Source organism: Vombatus ursinus, unplaced genomic scaffold, assembly GCF_900497805.2.
Source record: "Vombatus ursinus unplaced genomic scaffold, bare-nosed wombat genome assembly UNPS02009975.1, whole genome shotgun sequence".
In the NCBI taxonomy this organism is placed as follows: domain Eukaryota; kingdom Metazoa; phylum Chordata; class Mammalia; order Diprotodontia; family Vombatidae; genus Vombatus; species Vombatus ursinus.
In genome coordinates, this window is record NW_020949753.1 from 294,344 (window position 1) to 315,669 (window position 21,326).

The 21,326-nt window shown below is 37.7% G+C and overlaps 1 protein-coding gene across 1 annotated transcript in view; it reads left to right on the forward strand.

Annotated features, from left to right (window-relative positions):
* The window catches only part of CUNH4orf17 (chromosome unknown C4orf17 homolog), a 21,926-nt gene extending 4,062 nt beyond the window's left edge, over positions 1 to 17,864 (forward strand). Inside the window, 8 exon segments of the mRNA XM_027853391.1 lie at positions 145 to 333; positions 4,378 to 4,442; positions 5,993 to 6,130; positions 11,316 to 11,397; positions 13,524 to 13,713; positions 15,354 to 15,397; positions 17,667 to 17,790; positions 17,792 to 17,864. Of these exon segments, the coding sequence (XP_027709192.1) occupies positions 145 to 333; positions 4,378 to 4,442; positions 5,993 to 6,130; positions 11,316 to 11,397; positions 13,524 to 13,713; positions 15,354 to 15,397; positions 17,667 to 17,790; positions 17,792 to 17,864 (905 nt within the window).
* The last annotated feature ends 3,462 nt before the right edge of the window (positions 17,865 to 21,326 follow it).

Genomic DNA, 21,326 nt, shown 5'->3' on the forward strand with positions numbered 1-21,326 from the left:
TGAAATAAGCAGCTTACTCATTTACTTAAGCCTACATTCTTTGTTTTGGTTGAAATATCAACGTATGACATTGCCCCCTACAGGAAGCCTGAAAATCTGCATCTTTAAAAGTTAGAGATTTGTTTTTTCTTTCCACTCATCCAGGTTTAAACAACATACCTATCTGTGCCGTGAATGATGAGAACTTCCTTAAGGCATTGTATAATGTTAGCCACTTGACCACCCCAGATAAGGATGTGCCTCCACTTAGCAAAGTCATCAGTGCCAATAACAACAACTCTTTCCATAATCCAGGGTCAAACAAAATGAAAATGCCCCCTCGGCCTAATTCTGGTAAGTCACAAAAGATTTGATGACATGATAGATGATGGAACTCAAGAGAAAAAAAGCAAATCATTTAATATTTTGGCACATCAGAAATCAAACAGGCTTTTTAAGGGTTTATGAGTATTGTCCCTTCCTGTTAGATCAAGATTCAGTATATTCTGCATTGGCTAAGCTCCCACCCCACAGGAAATGCTCTCTAGCTATTAATAGAATATACTTTCTGAATGAGACACACATTTTCAGATTATTTTAAGCCATTTTTAGCTAATTTCTGGATTTGTTTTGCTTAAATATGCTTACTTGCTACAAAGGTGAGCTTTTTTTTATTATTAAGGGGTGCATGGGAGAAGAGGGATAGTGATAAATTCCAAATAGATGAAAATAAAGAAAAAGATGGCAGTGAAATATTTTAAAAACACACGAAAGAGAGCAGAAAGAAGTGCAGGAGGGAACACAGATGAGTTAGGGCAATGTTAGAATAACAATTTATAATTTGAATATATAATATTTAATATATAAATATGTAGTTTTTTTTAAACAAGCTATATGTAACAGAACCATATCAAATCTTTTTCTCTTCTGGCTTGTATAAGAAAATCTTCATGTTTGTTGATGTTTGTGAAGTTCATAATAACAGAAAATTTAAAAATGATAATTACTCCAAAAAGTCGCCCTGACACATTTACTGTTTGTGTGATGTTGGCTAGGTCACTTAATCTCCCTGAGCCTCAGTTTCCTCAGCTGTAAAATGAGGGAAGTGTACTAGAATAGATGATTTCTGAGGTGCCTTCTATTTCTACTTCTATGATTGTATGGTTTTATAATCAATACTGAAAGAGTTTAATTGAACTAAGAATAGTCAGTTTCATTGTTTTATCATAAGTTCACCAGCCTCTCAATGAAGAAGGAAGAGGAAAATGTCACTGATAGGAATGTATCGATTAGAGGCAGCAGGTCTTGGGCTGCATTGCTCTGTATGCCTGAGACAGTTGTTGAATACTTGGCCCAAACCCATTCGTTAACTCCTGATGCTGGGCTCAGCAATCCCTAACTTGCTCTGGTATCTCAAAAGTGAGTTTCCTCCTAGAGCCTTCATTTTGTGCAAGGATCCAGGCTGGCCTACCATCATTCTCCCTGCCCTGTCTCTGACTTTTTAAACTTCAAAACCATGCCCCTGCATTGAGTACACTCTCTTCAGCTCCCACAAAGACTTTTCAACTTCCTTTGAATATAAGCTCTTTGAGGGATAAAGATAAGCTCTTTTTGCTTGTATTTGTATCACTAGTGCTTAGCACAGAGCTGGGCACATAGTAAGCACTTAATAAATAGTTATTTCCTCCTTAATGCCTTCCTTTCTTCCTTCTTCCTTTTCTTCTTTCCTTCCTTTTCTTCCCTTCCTTCTTTCCTCTGTCCCTTTCTTCCTTCTTTTCTTTCTCCATCCTTCCTTTCCTTCCTTCCTTCCTTCCTTCCTGTTTGTCCTTCCTTCCTTTTTTCTTCCATCCTTCTTCCTTCCTTCCCTCCCATTTCTTCCCCTTCCTTGGGGGTTAAGCCTCCAGGAAAGAAATGACAAAACATGAGAACTGTCCCAATAATAATGGTAGCCTTCAAGAAACGCCATTCATCGTGTCCTGGAGCCTTTGTAGATACTCTTCAAATGTCAATTGTCTAGAAATGGGCCATTTAAAATTTATCTAGGTTAGTCCCTTGACAACATCATCAATTTCCTACTTGGACTTGTTGCTTTTCCAGCTGAGGATGGGGTGGGGTGGGGTACCAGAGCCTCTTCTCCCCTGTCATAGACTTGGAAAATCTCCAATCACTCCCACATCTCCAATGAATCATTTGAGTAGAATTTCAGCAAAGGTAATTGATAATATCTCAGGATATTCGCATCATGATTTCTGGGTTGATTTCAACATTTTAAGTCTTTTACTTTCTGATATATTTGAAGCAACCAGTTTACTTTTCATCTCTTTGAAACTGTTTCCCAAGTACTATAAAGTGAAGGCACCAAAAACTTATTTTAAAGTTTCTGTACAATCTTTCCCTTCCTGAAATACATTGAATTCCACAAGAGTTTATGAAGCATTTGTTGTATGCCAGGCACTGTGCTGGAGTGATGTTGGGGATACAGGCCTGCCTTCAAGATCATAACATTCTACCTGGGTTGGGGGAGGAGGGGGTGTATGGCGAGATTAACATGCATACAGTAAAATAAATAAAAAATACATATAAAAATGATTGCAGGAAGACAACAAATGTCTGGGGGAACCAAGAAAGACCCATTGAAGTTGGTAGAGAGCTATGGATTCTAAGAGGAGAAGATAGGGATGCTTGGGGAATACCTTGTATATACGCATTGAAGCAGGAGATGGAGTATCATATTTAGGGAATAGCAAGTTGGACCACTTGGCTAGAATTTTGAGTTGGGGGAGTAGGTGATATGAAACTGTTCTAGGCAGATAAAATGAAGTCAGACTGTAGAGGGCTTTGAATACTGAGATAAGAAAACAATATACTCAATGACTATAACAATGGAAAGAATAACCACCCAAAATCAAAAGCATATATTGAAAATGATAAAGAATAAACATAGATCAAAAGAAGAGATATAAAGCGTCTCCACCTCATCGAGCCTTGGCAGTGGTGGGAGGTTCAGTAGTATTGTACGTTGCACTTGTTTTCACACTTATCATTGATGCATTGATTAATTTGTGCTGATTTTTCATCTTTCTCTTTTTTTGTCTTTAAAAACACTATTCAATATAAGGGATAGCTCTCTGAGAGTGAAGGAAAGAAGGGATATTTGGGAGAAATTATGGTGATATGAATAACAAAATAAGTAAAACTTATTTCTTAAAAAATAAAAATAAATTTTCAAAGAGTGGATGAGGACATGAATTAGGTGGTGACCTTGTGAGTAGGGACAAAGGGGCAAATGTGAGAAATATTGTAGAAACAGAATTACGATTAGCTATGGAGGGTTAGGAGTAATGAAGGACCAAAGACAATTCCAAGGTTCCACGCCAGTTGACTAGAGGGATAGTGCTGCCTTTTTCAAAAGTGGGGAAGTGAGGAGGAAGAGTAGATTTAGGAGGAAGGATAACGAATTCTGGGTTTGGGGTATATTGAGTTTGAAATGTTTACGGGGCAACCAAAGCGAGATGTCCAACAAGCTAGAGATGTGGTACTAGAGCTTAGGAGATATGAGGAAAGGATAGGAAGATTTGGGAGTCATCTGCTTAGGAATGGGTCTGACAAGTTCACCAAAAAAGTGTAGAGGAAAAAAAAAAGGACCCAGATCAGAGCCCTGGGGTACCCTAATGCAATAAGAATAAGACATTGATGATGGAACAGTAGAGTCAGGCTTTGAGTCAGAGGTCCTGAATTCAAAACCCACTTCTAATGATACTTGCATAACATGGGACAAATCACTTAACCGCACTGGGTCTTGTTTTGTCCATCTGTAAAATGAAAGGATTGGACTAGATACCTCTGAGATCCCCTCCAGCCCAGCATCTATGATCTTATGTAAAGAATACTGAGATGGAGCCATCAGATTGGAGGGAATAGTGTCATGGAAACCCAGGAAAGAAAGAATATCTAGGAAGAGAGGTTAACCAACAGTGCCAAAGGGAAGGTCAGGAAGGCTAAGGACTCAGAAAAGACCATTGGATTTAGTTCTTATGGTATCATTGCTGACCTCAAAGAGAGCAGTTTCAGTCACATGGTGTATTTGGAAGCCAGATTGTGTGCTCTGGCTGAATACTAAAGGTAAACAAATCAGTGGGGGCTCACGAGCTATGGTTTTTAAGGGAGTAAAGTCACAAAGAACCTTAAACCTGGGGGTAGTTGTCTATTAGGGGGAACCTACCTTTAGGGTTGGATAGAAGCCCAAGGTGCTACTTATAGAATCCATTATAACGATAGCAAGTAAGTATTTGCATCTGTAGTTCATCTGCCAACATATTGAAATGGATACCATGCCACATAAGAGCAAAATTCCCTTACAGTTTGACCTAAAACTGTTTTCCCTCAATTCAATTTCAGAGCCCTGTAAACAAACAAAAGGTTTTTTTGATGATCCCTGTGAAGGTGTTTTAAAGATTAAAAAGGTAAGAAAATATTGCCAGTTATATGTGTCCAATTATCTCTCTATGAATTATCAGCCTTTCATTTCTTCTCACATGCCTTTCTCAAAACTAAACAAAGGAATGGATGATATGGTAATGGTGATAATAATAGTAACAACATTAACTTACTTTTACATGCTTAATTCTTTTATAAATAACTAGCTAGCCCAAGAGCAGGTTCTAGGGACCTACATTTCTTAACTTCTAGACCAATATTCTTGTCACCAAACTACCATAGGGATGAAGGCATGGAGGGAATATCCTCTACAACCTCTTTCCTATGAAAAATAATATAACTCTTTAATTATATTTTTTTAGGACAGCACTCGTTGCCTTATATAAATTATCAGCTAGGTATAGGAATTGCCCTGCTAAACCCCCAAAGGGTCATATATTTTAAAACTTTGTTCAACTAGGCTCTCATCAACATTATTAAATAGAGAACATTTGTTCCAAAGACTTTGTCCTCCAAATGAATGTCCTCCAAACACAGAGCCATTATGCTTCTCCCTCTTGGTAGGACAATCATATGATTTGCCTGAGTGCCTTGTAGTAGCTGAGCCTTGGAAGTTAGGAGAGGTAGATAAGATTCCATACTTTCCTACAGAATAGTGCTAGGACTATGGCATTACTGGAGAACTAGGGACATCTGGGAAGGAGTAAGACAGAATTTGGGCTTTGGGGACTGGAGAATAAAGACATCAAAAAGAAAGAGAGAAGGGGCATGGTATATTCAGAAACAACATTAGGTCCAGAGCCAGACGACCCCATGGTCTGTCTCATTATCTCCATATTCCCCAACCCGCCCTTCCCACAATGCCTACTTTCTTTGTTTTAAGAAGTCTTCCTTCTAATACATACTGGCTATGTGACTGAGCAAGTCACTTAACTTCTCAGTGTTCTATTCAACAACCTTCTAAGACTAAAAGTTGAAGAAAAGGTGCAGAACTACACTGGTAGGAGTTTTCTCATCTGGGAATTCTCTATAGAGGTGAAAACACAGATATCATCCCTATTCCCTACTTTTCTCCATTATCACATGGGTCATTAATTCATTCTGCTGATTAGTGTACTGTAGCTGCTTTCTGAAAATGAACTGGGTTCCTCTCTAGCATAAATGGTTATTGGTTTAGTTGACTTTTGTGCTTAAAAAAAATAGGAAGTTTTAGTAATAATCACCACCACAACAATAATAGGTAGCATTTGTATAGCACTTTAAGGTTTGCAAAGCACCTTACAAATATTAACTCATTTTATCCTCACAACACCTTGGCAGGGAGGTGCTATTATTATCCCCATTTTACAGATGAGGAAACCAAGGCAGATAGTGATCAAGTGACTTGTCAACAGTCATGCAGTTAGATTCAAACTCAGGTCCAAGTAATGCAGCACTCTATCCACCTCAGGACTTAGCTATGTGTATGTGCATTCATACATGTGTATATCTTTTATTACCCATACATTTTCTTTAGTTTTAGCATGAATTCTAACTGGAGGCAAAACCAAATGATTGCATTATGCTTTTGATTTAGGAAGCACTTCTGGGCAGAAGTCACATTTCACACCCAAGGGCAAACCAAGGTCCTACGGTCTCTGAACACATTAATCCCAAGAGTGAAGTGAGAGGCAAGACAATTTGCATACCAAACTATCTGGATCAGGAAATAAAAGTAAGAGCCATATTTAGCATTGTTACTATAACCAAAGAATGTGTAAATAAATCAGTTATTCTATCAACAGGCATTTATGAGGTCCCTGCTATTTGCCAGGCGCTGTACCAGGCCCTGAGGACACAGGGACATAAATGACACTTCCTGACCTCAAGAGGCTTACATTCTAACAGAGGAGATATTTTATGCATTTATACAGGAATCTATAAACTAGATACAAATACATGGAGAGGCAATCAAGAAAAAGTTCAAGTAGGAGGTGGTGCTTGAGTTTCTTTCTTTCTTTTTTTGGTTAGGCAATGGGTTAAGTGACTTGCCCAGGGTCACGCAGTTAGTGAGCATCATGTGTCTGAGGCCGGATTTGAACTCAGGTCCTCCTGACTCCAGAGCCAGTATTCTATCCACTGTGTTACCTAGTTGCCCCGGTGCCTGAGTCTCTTGAAGGAAACTAGAAATTCTAAGGGGCCAAGATGAGGAGGAAGTATATTCTAGGAATGGGGCATAACCAGTGCAAAGATACAGAGATAGGAGATGAAATGTCATCTATAAAAAAAGTAAGAAGTGAAAAGGCATAGAAACAAGGAGAAACAGAGTAATGGAATATTGCTTAGAATATTTTTTACTATGTGCATTGAATGCTTGTGAGGAGGATGATTCTGGGAGCTGCCATGCACATGAGTGTGTTAGAGGGTTAGTTTAGTGTGGCTGACAGAGTCGAGTGATACGCTTCTTGCTAACTGCTAACACTTTCTAGCAGGATGGGGACAAATCAGCTAGGAAGGGACAGAACTAGAAAGGTCTAAAAACAGCAGCTTTCAGGAACACTCTTTGTAAGGAGGGGATCTTCTGAGAGGTCTATCTACTCATTGGTACGTGGTTTCCTCAGGGCCACAACGTAAATTGAGCTCCTTGGCAAATAATTTATAGTCATAGTGTGTGCAGTTATCTTATAAGAATCACTCAGGAAGAACTATGGGTCTTAGTTTCCTCATCTATAAAATGAGCAGGTTTGACAAGATGGTCTCTGAAATTCCTTTCCAGTCTCTATGATCTCTACCTCACATGGAAGGTGTGTACTGCTCATATGAAATGATATGTTCACATGGGTTATCCAAATGACACTTGAGGGGAGGAACGAATAATCTCCACCTCTATCCATGGGATATTTTGATTCTTGCCTGGAGGGGAGCAGGAAACTGGGGCTGCAAGGCTGCCACTGAGAGAAAGGTTACTAGACTAGAATTATCTCTCTCTGTCCCCCTACATATTCAATAATTCAAAAAACATTTATTAAGCACCTACTATGTGCCAGGCCCTATGCTAAGTACTGAGGATACCAAAAAGAAACAAAAGGCTCTGCCCTCAAGGAGCTTACAATCTAACAGGGAAGACAATACACAGAAGGAAGCTAAAGGGTGGGTAGGAAGGCATAGTGTTTGTTTGTGAAGAGGAAACCAAGAAGGGTCACTAATGGAAAATGACGACTTACCTGGAAAGTCCAGAGCCCTCTATAAAGGAAGACTGTAGGAGTAGTTTATTGCTCTAGCCCTCCAATTAGAGAGTAGAGAGTGTTAAGGAAATGATGACCATCAAAAGCTGAGTCAATCTGCACAATGATGATGAGATTTCAGGTGATCAGCTAATCCTGGGAGAGCCATGATGTTCCTGGAGCCAAAACCAAGCAGAGTTGCTGGTAGAAAATGAATATTGCTGTCATAAAGACACAATTTTTAGTTTAAAGCCACACTCATCACAGCTATCTTACATAAGGGGCAAAGAGTAACCCCAGCATATACCCTACAGGTTTGACTTCTTCCCATTAAATATTAGTTACACAAAAGATCATCACAAATCATGAAAAGTGAATAAGCCCATTACAAATAGCAAATAGTTCTGTATTATTAGGATACATCAGAAAACACAGAGTCAATGAATTCTCCCACTTTGAGTGACCAAGAAAGAGGCTCAGTATTACCACTACTAGGTCTGTACCCCAAAGAGATCGAAGGAAAATGACCTATACATACAAAAATATTTATAGCACATCTTTTTGTGGTGGTAAAGAAATGGAAATTGAGGGTATGTTTATCAATTAGGGCATGGCTGAATGACGTGGCATATGATTGTGATGGAGTACTATTGTGCTATAAGAAATGATGAGTGGGATGGTGTACAGAAAAAAAAAACATGGCAAGACCTATGTTAACTGATGCAAAATGAAGAGAGAACTGGGAGATCATTGTGCTCAGTAACAGCAACATTGTAATGATGATCAACTGTGAAAGATGTAGCTACTCTGATTAATATAATGATCCAAGATAATTCCAAAAGACTCGTGATGAAAAAACACCTTACACATTCAGAGAGAGAACTGTTGAACTCTGAGTGCAAACTGAAATATAATTTTCTCACTTCATTTTTTTCCTTTTTTGTGATGTGACTAATACGAAAATAAATTTTGTATGATTTCACACTTATAATTGATATCATATTTTTTTTGCCTTCTCAGTGAGCAGGGGAGGAGGAGGAGGGAAAGAGAGAATCCAGAATTCAAAATTTAAAAAGAAAAGAATGTGAAAAATACATTTAAAAATTTTTTTAAACTTCAATTCAATCAAATCTGAAAAATAAGATAATAAACCAACTTGAACAAAACCTCTTAGTAAAGTTGAAGAGTCATAATAATTTCCAAAAAGTGTGGGATTCTTTAAGAGACAATGGAAAGTACTGTAAACATAACCCTATTATCAGGGGACTAAGAAAAGAAATGGGGAATGCTTATCAATGTCCATTTAGACCAGAGGTGGGGAACCTGTGGCCTTGAGGCCACATGTGGCCTTCTAGGTCCTTGAGTGCAGCCTTTTGACCAAGTCCAAGTTTTATAGAATAAATCCTTTAATTAAGGGAATTTGTTTTGTGAAGTTTGGATTCAGTCAAAGGGCCACACTTGAGGACCTAGAGGGCCACATGTGGCCTCGAGGCCAAAGGTTACCCACCCTGATTTATACAATAAATTTCTTATTCTATCATTTTGGGTTTAGTCGTCGACTTCATGCAGTTTTCTGCTTCTGAGAAACATTTTTCCTAGGAAATTCTGTGTCAAAAGGGCCCATCCTTGATTACCATTCACAAATTATAGAATCTGATATTCTTTTTAAAAAATTTTTATTTAAAGTTTTGAGTTCCAAATTCCAGCTTTCCTGCCTTAGACAGTAAGCAAACATATTTAGGTTACACATGTGCAATTACGTAAAACATTTCCATATTAGTCATTTTGTACAAGAAGACTCAAAAGAAAAAAAATGAAAGAAAGTGAAAAATAGCATGCTTCAGTCTGTGTTCAGTCAATATCAGTTCTCTCTCTGGAGGCAGATAGTATGCTTCATCATTGGTCCTTTGGGATTGTCTTAGATCATTGTATTGCTGAGAATAGCTAAGTCATTCACAGTTCTTCATCAAAAAATATTTCTGTTACTGTGTACAATGCTCTCCTGGCTCTGTTCACTTCACTATGCATCTGTATTATTCACGGGGTGTCATAGCCAGCCAGGTACAGTATTATGCAAGTGGGAAACCTTCCTTTTTGGAAAGGAAATTGCACAATTGGGAAACTGAATCAAGAGGATCTTGCTATTAGCTCTGTAAGGCCTTCTCAACCTTCTTAGATATCTACCAGTAGCAGTTCTCAGCTCTTATTCCCTCTGAGCAGCTTATGACATTTTCCTTGAACAATGGGGTTATTAATAAGCTCAACAATAATTTAAACAGTTATACCTGAATTCAAAACTCAAAACAAATCAAATTACAGTCTCAAGAGATTTTGCCTCACACTGCAAATTTCACTAATCACTTCTCAGGGCAGGATAGTTATTTTTCTTATTATTTCAATAGCATTCAGTTAAAATAAACCATAATTAAATGAGACATTATCCCTAATACTCATCAAGTACATAAAAGGTCTTCCTAAAAAGAAAAAAAACCTTTCATTTGTGAGCATATGTGTATATGTATATATGTATACATTGTTCATATATATTACATTCAGATATCCTGATATAATAATTAACAAAGATTAAGAAAATAATCACATTCTGGGATTTCATACAAAAAGTGAATATATGATAGTTCAGTCAAAATTCAGAAAGATACTAATGTATCTGTATCCCAAAGAGATCATAGACAAGGGGAAAGGACCCACATGTACAAAAATATTTATAGCATCTCTTTTTGTGGTGGCAAAAAATAGGAAATTGAGAAGATGCCCATGAATTGGGGAATGGCTGAACAAATTGTGGTACATAATGGAATACTGTTGTGCTAAAAGAAATGATGAGCAGGCAGATTTCAGAAAAACCTGGAAAGATCTCATGAACTGATGCAGAGTGAAATGACCAGAACCAGGAGAACATCGTACACAGTAACAGCAACACTGTGAGATGATCCATTATGATTGACTTAGCTCTTCTCAGCAATACTATGGTCTTCTAATTCCAAAAGACTCATGATGGAAAATTTTATCCACATCCAGAGAAAGAACGGAGTCTAAATGCAGATTGAAGCATACTATTTTCACTTCATTTTTTTTTCATGTTTTCTTCCCTTTTGTTCTGTTTCGTCTTTTACAGCATGACTAATAGGGAAATATGTTTTACACGATTGCACATATATAACCTATATCAAATTGCTTATTGTCTTAGGGAGGGAGAAAATTTGGAACTCAAATTCAAAAATTGTCTTTACGTGTAATTGGAAAAAGTAAACTACTATTAAAAATAAATCAGCAAGTAGTTATTAATAACCTACTATGTGGCAGACAAGGAGTGCTTAGCCTTTTTTTGTGTCATGGATCCCTTTGTCAATATAATGAAGCCAACAGAGCCTTTCTCAGAATAATGCTCTTAAATGCATATGATAAAATACATAGGACTATAAATGAAACTAAATATATTGAAATAAAGCTATCAAAATATTAAAAGAGCAGGTTTCCAGACTCCAGGTTAAGAGCAAATGCTCGAGGCAATGGCCATCCAAAGATAAAAGCTTCCTCTGAAGGCTTACATTCTGTCAGGTGTGTGATATTTAATGCCTCTTCTTACTGGTAGACTAGCCAAGGATGAATTCTGTGAGCACTGGCCATTTCCTCAAGGGAATATTCCTCACCACATCCCAAATGTGTTTCTTTCAGATTCTGTCCAAGCTCTGTGAAATTCTACAAACAGACTCCCTGGCAGAACTCCTCAAGTGGCTACTCCATGCAAATGTGAAAGGTAAGAGGCAGGAACATTATAATGCCCCAGGCAAGCTATTCAGAAACTCCAGGCTGCTTTCTGTCCTGAAAGGGGCTTAAAAGCTAGGGAAAACTTGACTCCTATACTATGGATTTATAAAAGCTGGATGCTGGTAAGGGTTCTAAGGTCAACCTGTATCAATTAACTTCCTTCTCAGTGGAGTATCAGAGATAATTCCAGGATCACATGTATATCTGCTTCAGTGATGTTTCCTCCTGTTGCTAGATTCTACTCAACATGTCTCATTCCAAAATGAGCATGTCCTCCCCAAATCAAATTTCTCTCTCAATGTCACTGTCTTTGTCACTACGCTCCCAATCATCCATGTTTGACTGGCCCCTCTCCTTCATCCACCTATAGGCAGACATCATTTCCTATTGATTCTTCCTTCTAAAAAGTTTGAATTCCACTTTTCCTTTCCATTCCCAACGATGTCATTCTAATCCCAAGAGATCACTGCCTCAAACCTTAATTACTACAATGGCCTTATGGCTAGCCTCTCAGATACCGATACTCCTTTTTCTATTCAATACAAAGCAGCAAGTATTTATTAAGTACCTATAAGGTATTTAAACACTGTGTTTAGTGTTGGGAATTACAGTACGAATATCACTCTCTTTGTTATATTTTATATTTATTTCCCATTCCTAAGGTCAAGTTGACCGCCATAAAGACATTACCCAATTTCTGGTCACCTTATTAGTTGCTACAGATTTTCCAAACCAATACTCTGACTCTGACTTAATTCTACCAAAATCATTTCCAATCCCCCAAAGTAGTGATGGTCACTCTACTTTTTTTACCTCATTTCTTGGAGTCACAAATGAGTCAAGAAACAAGGCAGGTAGGCCCTGAAACTGTTTGATATACACTTCACAATATGGCACGTGTAAGATTGCAGGTCAGTTGTGCTTACATACCTGGGCACACCTGGACTATGCTTTATGCATAGATTAATCATTCAGTGAACAATACAGCAAGTCAAATGTTCATACCTCTATCTATTAGGCACTTTGGGGGAATATAAAAGTCCTTTAAGATAATATTCTCACTCTGAGACATACATATTCACAAAAAAAGGTAACATGTTACAGTAGGAAAATGACTGGCCTGAAGCCACTAACAAGTCTCTGAAGTTTTTGGGAGCTCAGGTTCCTCATATGTAAAAATCAGGGGATCGGACACCATAATCTCAAAGGTCTCCTGTAGCTGTGTCATTCAGCGATTCCAGGAAACTGAGAGATGAATGGAAAAGTCTATAATGGAACTGAATTGGGTGGTTGAGACCATCTGTCAGGAATTGCCTGGTTCCTCACTCCTTTCATCAGGTATAACTATTTGCCTTGACCTATAAACTTGTTCCCACTCATGTGCTAACTCCATTTCCAGACCTAGTCAGGGAATATATGAGAAGGAAAAGTTGGTTCAGTATCAACGTTAGTTTTTCTGGTGGTCTCCCTGTACCTCAGGGAGGTATTAGACTCATTTTAGATTCATCTTTTAGACTCAACTTTCTAGATTTCTGATCTCAACTGCATAGTCCCCTTGGATTCTGACTCAGTGATGTACAGCCCTGGGTTTCTCATTACCTCTTGCCCAGTCCCTCTATGGGAATTTCCAACAAAATGGCAGACTTTAGGGGAGATATTTGGGACAGAAGGAACCTTTAGATGTGCCCCATGTAACCCCATGTAGACCACTGTCATTAGTGTATTATGTGAGGTGGCAGAAATAATGAGTAGAGTACTAGACTTGGAATCTAGAAGATCTGGGTTCAAATTCCACCCTAGACATTTACTAACTGTGGGACCCTAGACAAGTCACCTAACATTTCTGAACCTCAGCATCTTCATCTGTAAAATGAAAGGGTTGGACTCAATGAACACCAAGACCCTTTCCATCTTAAATCTATGATCCTCTTCTATGGTTCAACAGTAACAAATGATTTTGGAGTGTGAACCACTCTCTGCACAGAACCACAGAAACTAAGGTTTGGTATGATGGTCCAGAAAACAATCTGCACTAGGGACTAGGTCTAAGTAGCTAATGTTGTATTATTCTACAGCTGAATTATAACTGCAGCTTTATTTCCCCTTTCAAATCAGAAAAAGAATGGGTATCAGCTTTGATCCATTCAGAGCTCTCTGAGGTCAACTTGTTGAAAAATTGGGAGCACGTTCCCCAAAAGAAAACTGGAAAAGAGAAAGGAAAATCATCAGTCAAAGCTGGCATAACTCCTCTAGCAAAGAGCAAGACTCTAGCCCTGGACAAGGAAGAGGTGCCTAAAGTCAACAGGTAATGAACGTTCCATCATGAAAAGCCTTAGTTACCAACTGATGGACATCCAGGAGAAGCCTGGAGTAGTAAAAAAGTCTCTGGAAGTCAGAGTCCAAAGTCACGGACCATTTAGTTATGGATCACAAAGTTACAGGCTACTCTGAGACTCAGTTGTCTCAAAAAAAAAATAGCAATATTTATGCTACCTATTTCACAGCATGAACTTCTATTAACTAAAAAGGGGCTATTGATTTCCTTTAACTACTTGACTGTGATTTATTTTTAGGTTTTAATTTAACTTTTTCCAATGAAAAAAATCTATTTTCCCTCCTTCCCATCTCCCCATTTAAAAAAATAAAAGAAGAAAGACAAAAATCTTGGAACAAATATGCATAGTCAAGCAAAACAAATACCCAACATTGGTCATGTGCAAATATATACATATATATGAGACTTTATCTTTCAAGAAGGATGAATGTCAGAAGTTTAAAAGACTTCCCTTTAACTTAATAGATGGATTTTTTTAATAACAGGGCTTTTGTATTAAAAATTCTTGATTTCTCTCTCCCCAATATTCAGGGAACAGTGTTTTTACTAAATTATCTAATCCAGCAGTTTTTCTTTTTCTATCATCTCTTTCCTAAATTGAAAGGCAAAAGATGACCTGAATAGAGGACAAAAAAATTGCGTGTCACTCTAAAAATGAAGAAAAAGGAATATAAAAATATAGTAGAAAGCCTAGATATGATTTAAATTATTCCCACCCAAGGAGGTGCTATATTCTGCCAAAAAGCGAAGTAAGTAAGGGAGTGGAGAACAGAGAGAGAGGATATAGAACAGATTAGATCTGTGATTTCATCGACAAGAAAGAGTTCCCAGTTGAAGAAATTCTCTCTACAAATGCAGGTTGTGCAGTTTCTCTGCAACTTAGAGTCTTAGAGAGTTGTTGAAAGTATTGAGTGGTTAAATGACTTGCCAAGGATGTTGGATACATTATTAATTAATTCATTCGGCCTAAGGAAACATTCCACATTCTACACGGTAAAGTGGTATGGTAGGAAAACTGTATCCATCTAAATCCATCTGCAGGTGTTACTTTTGCAAATAGGACAAAAACTTTCCTTTAAAAAAAAAAGTTTTGAAAGGCCTTATGTGAAAGAAGCCAATGGAGAAATAAGATCATGTGTCACTCAGAAAGGCATATTGAAAAACGCAAAGGAAAATGATATTGTTGTTTGCCCCATGACAAGGTTGCTTTTTTGGGGGATGGAGGGAATTATCTACTGATGCAGTTTTTTTTTCTTTTTATAAAACAATACTGTCACCTTCCAGTTATACTGTGCCATAATTTCCCACCCTGAACCCTCCCAAGTAATAAATCAATACTATCATAAGTTGAGATTTCTATGGACATCAGAGGCTTTGGAAACATATTAAAACACTTTGACCTTCATTTTATATAACTATTTATTTACTACAAAATTATTTGATTTTCTGATCAGAAAGAAGATATAAGTCTATCTAGGGCAAAGAGCCTAAAGATAGGATTGTTATGTTTTATAAACACTGAGACTTTTGTGATGATGTAGTCCATAGAGGATGCTTGTGTAGGCATGTAAGATGTATGTGAAATTCACTGTCCTTTTTCTCTGATCTAGAGTTCCAAGCCAAAAACCGGAAAAAAATAAAGTACCAAGACAAGGTTAAGTATAATTTGTGCATATTAATGATAAAATATTATAATAAAGACACAAGTCCTACCAATGGAAAGTGCAACTGTTTCTAATATTTAGTTTTGAAGATATGGACACTAAATAAAAGAGCTGTTTCAAGAAGGGAAGAGATACAGATATAACCACGTATCGAATTTGCCATAAATAAAAATGTTGCATTGACTGTTGTGAAAGGAAACCCTAAGATAGGAGTTAGGCAGCAAAAACTACAAGTTTGGTCTTAGGATCACTGGTCTAGAAATGGAAGGATCTTCAGAAACTATCAGGTCTAATCTCTTCATTTTTTAGATAAACATAGGCCCAAGCAGGTTAATATCTATGTGCCCAAAGTCACATAAGTAGTAAGTGTCAGAAGAATTGAATATGTCCAGAGCACTGGACCTAGAGTCAGGAAGACCTGGGTTTAAAGCCAGCCTCAGACACTTCCTGGCTATGTGACCTTAAGCAAGTCACTTAAATGCTGTCTGCAGTATAATGAGGATATTAATAAATGGGCTGTATTATTAATTAAATATCAATTAATTAATAAAAGACAGTAGTGATGGGCCTCCAAATTTAGCTGTTTTCAATGAACAAAAATGTATTTTCCCTCCTTCCCACCCTACTCCCTATTTAAAAAAATAAATAAAAAGAAGACAAAATCTTGGAACAAATATGCATAGTCAAGCAAAACAAATACCTACATTGGTCATGTCCAAAAATATCTATTTGATATTCTCTTTCAAGAAGGAAGATTTCTTTCAAGGAAGATCCTTTCAAGATCCTATTTCAAGGAAGGCAAGGGTTTAAAGACTGTCCTGTACTCAACAGATGGACCACCGAAGGTGCCTTGTGGGCTAATGTTTTGTGATTCCCATAACTATGCTGCAGAAGTATCACGAAAGAGAGAACAATATAGAACAGAACAAAGTGAGAAAAGCAGATGCTTGCACCTCACCTGGTCCCCATCCCAGGACCAGGTCAATTTTAAGCCACACTCAAGGGTACATTCTGAACCCAGGCACAGGAAAGAAGAAAGATCCAGCAGAGTGGTCAAAGAAATTCAACTGATTCTCACAGAGGTGTAGAGGGTTCTAACTTGATAAAGTAACAAGATGAACCAGAAGATATGTTTTGTTTCATAGTCCACACCCAAGATAATGGACTCCAATCTACACAAGGTCCTTTACACCAATACCAGAGATGTCATAGGGCCCAAATATATCTCCTTGGATATGCCTCAACTCAGATTTCCTTGGACCATCCCAGGTTTGACCATGTTCCATATATTGTATTCCAAATGTTGCTGGAATATACTTGATCAACCCCTGAGATTCATCCTCAATCAGCTATTTCCACAATTGGAAGTAGACTTACAAAATCTAACCCGATCAATAAGCCTATCAACCTTAGAGACATCACTGGAAGCAGAAGACCTAGGTTTAGATCTTACACCTGACATGACCTGTGTGACCTAGGGTAAGTCACTTAACTCATCTGGAACTCACTTTCCTCACAACTATAAAATCAAAGTTGACCTTGGTGGCTTCCAAATCAAATTAAATCAAATCTAAATGTTCCCTTCCAAATCAAAATCTGTGATTCTATAATCTATTCCCTCATTCTAAACTCAGCTGCAATAAAAGCAAGGTCCTGGTCTTATTAGGTGAATGATTCACATAACATAGAAGAGAAATCTTTTCAGCATAATTGGAAATCAAAGTTACCACTGGACTTTTTCTGGAATGCTTATAACAGTGACAAAATCCAAGTAAAATCAGGCATATGGTCTAGATATTTTCATAATAAAAACCATCAATACTATTTGCTGAATTATAAAAACATAATTGTTCTATGAGAATATTACCTTGGGGAGAGACAGTTGGCAACAAAAAAAAATGAAAGTAGGGCTGTGTTGGAGCAGCTCCTACTGGCCCACAAGAGCTAATGGCTAAATTTCCAGTATGAGCATTTATACCTTGGAAATCAGCAAAGGCTGCAAATCTTTTTTAATTTTCTAGACTTCAGGAAGTGATGGAGAAAATGTTAACAATGCAGATAAAACTTTAAAATGTGTCATGCAAACATTCTTTTTTGAGAGTCAGTTGTTAAACATATTTTTAGCACTAATTCTCCAGGGAATTCCCATTTAGCTCAGTTTCATGGAGTTCCACATTATGTAATTCCTTAATGGAAGCTCAAAACTGAATTTACAAAGTCTCAATTCCCATGTTATCTTATTTGGGCTGTTTATTTCAGAGGCTGAGGATAAGTCTGGATTGATTAAAGAAAGAAGCAAGCTTGAAGATGCCATTGAAGAATATTTCAGCAAAACAAAGCCTCCTGCCAAGAATCTGAATCTCTGGGACAGAAATTACTGCCCTCAGCAGCAAAAGCAACAGTGGCAAGAAATCAACAGCCTATATTCCCAAAGACCCACTAATTCCAACCGTTTAAAGTCTTAAGTCAAAGAAACTCTACAGAATTAAATACCAAGCCTGTTCTGGCTTTCCTTCTCAGAAACTCCAGGCTCATCCATTCTTACTCCCACTCAAAAAATGTTTTCAAGGTGGCCTGTAAGAACCAAGCATGGATTACTTCCTGGAGTAACAAATTTTAGTTCTCAAACATTGATAAATTATACTTATAGATAAATCTGAATGTTGAACATATTTTAATTATTTTTAGTCTGTTAGTTTTGAATATATATGAAATAAAGTGTATATATATGCACGCATGGTCTATTTTCATGGTTTGCAGACTTACTGCATAGAAAGAAAACCCTGGTGGAGACAGGGCCATCAGAACCAGGTCTGAGTCAGTTCCACAGACCCTACCCATGCTCAGTGCCTGCATGAAAAAGAAATGAGAAATCTCATGGGGTTGGTCGGTCACAAAGGGCTTCTTTCCTTCTCTCCCCCTCCCCACCCCTTTAAACTGTATATCATTGGAAGACTTATTTGAAGTCTTATTCTCTAAAATAATCCAACAATTGATTAAGAGTAGAATCTGAGCATAACACAACCCACCCTCCTCAAGCCAATGATTAGTTTTCAGTTTTTATCAGCTTAAGTGGATAATACAGTATAATGGGAGACTTTAGCTTGATAACAATTACTTGGTCATCTGCTCTCCATAATCTTTAACTTTCACACACCTGTAATGGAGCAAGTTATAGGTTATAAATATAAAGTGACCTTTGAAATTCATAAAATACCTTTGGCAGGTCAGAGTGCTGTTCTATTAAACAACTTTAGCAAAATATTGTTTTATCTGTCTTGGCATCTCCTATGTTGGTCCTAACCAGTTCTTTTAAGGCTCACTAGAAAAGAACTACTCAGTACGCTTATTTCCTAGTGTGGTTTTGAGGAGCAAATGAGATATGTGTATTAACACTTAAGCACAGAGCTTGGTATATAGGCACTTAATCTTCCCTCCCTCCCTTTCTCTTTCCTTTCTTTCCTCCCTTACTTTTCCTTCCTTCCTCTCTTCCTTCCTCCCTCCCTTCCTCCTCCCTCCCTTCCTCCTTCCTTCCTTCCTCTCTGCCTCCCATCCTTCCTTCCCTCCTCTCTCCCTCCCATCCTTCCTTCCCTCAAGGGTTAAATCATTTAGCAGAGAGAGTAGAAACAGTTTACATAAGTATTTGAGCTGCATCACCCTGCTGTCACCCTGGGCCTCAGACTTAGCATCATGATATACATCGAGAGCTAGAAGGGGGGCTAGAGGCTATTTAGTCTAATCCCCTCATTTCACAAATAAAGAAACTAATACTCAGGGAGACTGTGACTTGTCCAAGGTCATGCAAGGTCAGTGAGAAAGGCAGCTAGGTGGCACAGTGGACAGAACACTGGACCAAATTCTGCCGCAGACACTTAATAAGTGTGTGACCCTGAGCGAGGGCTTAATCTGTCTACCTGTTTCCTCATCTGTAATTATGGGGATAATGAGAGTAATTACTTCCCAGGGTTGTTGAGAGGATAAAGTGAGATATTTGTCAAGTGTTTTGCCAGGCTTAAAGCAAGAATCCAGGGCCTCTGTCTCCAAATCCAATGCTCCTATTCACTTTCATCTTCTCACTTTCCAACTAGGAGATACAAAACAAGTCCACATCGACAGTGACTGTTTCATATCAAGCAGGCCAAAAGCTGTTACTGCAAGAAACCTGTGGATCATCATCATTAATGAATATTGACACAAAAAATAATAAATAAAATTTACTATTAGTAAACAGACCAGACTAATATATTTTTAGATTGCTTTAGCGCAATTGGACTTATATCCAGAATATTAAGAATGCTTTAATATTAGGAAAATTATCATCGTAATCATATATTAATAACAAAATAAAAATCATTTTTTATCAATAGATGTGGAAAAAACATTAGGCAGAATGGAACATTTACTTAAGAGGGCTTTTCTGAATATGATTAATCTATCAAAAACTAAATGCCAGGAGGCAGCTAAGTGGTGCAGTGTATAGAACACCAGCCCTGGATTCAGGAGGACCTGAGTTCAAATCCAGTCTCAGACCAGACACTTGACACTTAATAGCTGTGTGACCCTGGGTAAGTCACTTAACCCCAAGTGCCTTGCAAAAAAAAACAAAAAAATCTAAATGCCAGCCCTCTCAAACCTGATCTAACACATTGACCTGACTGCAAAACTCCAAAACATCCCTTTCAGAAACAAAGAATTTGAAAGATGTTCCTTATTCATGGTGGAATCACCCCAATAGAGTAAAAAACAACATGATTATTTAATGTAATCTAGAGGCTCTTTCACTCAAATTGTTAAGGGATGATTTGTCTTTAGAACTAGACAAAATAACAAAATTCATTTAGAGGAACAAAAGGTCTAGAATCCCAAGGGAAATAATAAGGGAAAAGAGGAATGAGTCATATCTCAAACTATATCTAATCTCTTCAGTCTACATCTTCCTCATAGACGCCAAGTTGATATTCCTAAGGCACAAGCATGATCATGTTTCTCTGCTGTTTTAAGTTTCGGTGGCTTCTTATTATCCTAAGATAAAATGCAAACTCCTCTGCCATTTCAAGCCTTCCACAATCTGGCTACATTTCTAGATTGATTTCATATCATTGCCCCACACATATTCTCTATTCCAATAGAAGTCGGGAACAACATTCCCTTTGTATGACATTATATTTCCTACCTCCCTTCATTTACATTGGCTGTCCCCCCATGCCTGCAATACTCCATCACTTCTTGGAATTCCTAGTTTCCATCATGGCTGAACTCATGCCACTTCCTTATAAGAGACCTTTTTGATTCCCTGGATGTCAGTACCCACAAATTATTTTGTACTTAATCGTGTTCTCCTTTTTCAGTCTTCTATCCTAGTTAACTCCCTACAGGGCAGTCAGGGACTGTTTTATTTTTGTCTCTGTATCCCCAGCCCCAAGCACAGTCCCTGGCACCTAGTAGGCTCTTAACAAATGCCGACTGAATTGAGTTGTTTTCACTCCATCAAAGTTTTTTCTTATTGGTTAAAATAGAGAAGTGATCAGTGAAACAAATTAAACTAGACCCAGAAGCAACTCAACACAGGAGTTCAGTATTTGATGAAGCTAGAAACCAAACAACTGTGAGAATTTCTTATCTATAAGAACTACTGAGAAAATTGGGAGGAAAGCAGTTTAGCAGAAAATAGGATAAGAGCAACATCTTACACCATGTAGCACAAGAAGCTGAAAATGGATGTTACTCAAACATTGTAAGAGAAAAAGTAAGAAAAAGAGGTAATACTTTTAGGATCTATGGCTGGGAGCAACTCATAACAAAACAAGGGATATAGGAGATCACAAAAGGCAATGTTGGTTACATAAAATTAAAAAGACTTTGTATAAACAACATAAATGCAGTTAAAATGAGACAAGAAACTTTTGACTGGGGGAAATA